General features: G+C 44.8%; 1 protein-coding gene across 1 annotated transcript; it reads left to right on the forward strand.

Moving 5' to 3' along the window:
• Positions 1-138: 138 nt before the first annotated feature.
• On the forward strand, positions 139-597 carry T265_12312 (hypothetical protein; the record flags this gene model as incomplete). Its single annotated transcript, XM_009179674.1, has 1 exon — positions 139-597. One exon carries the CDS (start codon positions 139-141, stop codon positions 595-597), a length of 459 nt encoding a protein of 152 aa, XP_009177938.1.
• Positions 598-792: the final 195 nt, after the last annotated feature.

Consider the following 792-nt stretch of genomic DNA (forward strand, 5'->3'; position numbering starts at 1 on the left):
GGGACACGAAATCGGACGACCGACTAAGCCTGTCGATAATCCGGTAATAGGCAACAGTATTCTTAGGGTCTAGCCCACTTGTCCACCTCAGATCGTCGGACCAGAACAAAATCACTGTTTTCTCAGCTATAGGTAGCAATGGTTGTCATAGGAATGCAAAATAACGTTCTCGTAACCTCCCATATCACGCTCGTTCGTGTTCAGACAATCAATACAAATTCCGTTGATTCATTCGCCTGGTCAGTGAAAATTGTTCTAGACAACTCGTCCTACTGCCGTTTAAATATTGACAAATCACATCCAGTTCGCCATTCATCTGACACTCCGTTGAGTTGGCGTGTGGTTCCTCAAAATTGCCCATTTGAAATACTCGATGAAATTTCCATCGAAACCGTTGACTGGGTATACTATGCTGATCCAAAGAAAGTCAGTTTTGCCAAACTTTCTCCCGATCAAGCACGGCGTAGGATGCAGTCACGTGTGACAACCATATACACTGCGATAAAATTACTGAAGCGCGTATTTCGCTTACCAGTATTCCACTCCCAGTGGATGGAATTGGAGAATTTCGGTAGCAGCAGACGAACCATATCATAATTTATCCCCACCGACCGCCAAAAGCATTTCTTTTAATCAGCTGGCGTAGAGACACCAAACGGTGAGAAATTGACGTGGAATAATCACCGGACGATCCCACCACACCGTCTCATCCAGGACGATTTCTGTACACAATCATTGCGGGTCCTTTGCTATACTCTCGGTGACTTTCGCCCAAATACATTTGATTCAGAA

The sequence above is a fragment of the Opisthorchis viverrini genome, assembly GCF_000715545.1.
Source record: "Opisthorchis viverrini unplaced genomic scaffold opera_v5_5670, whole genome shotgun sequence".
In the NCBI taxonomy this organism is placed as follows: Eukaryota; Metazoa; Platyhelminthes; class Trematoda; order Opisthorchiida; family Opisthorchiidae; genus Opisthorchis; species Opisthorchis viverrini.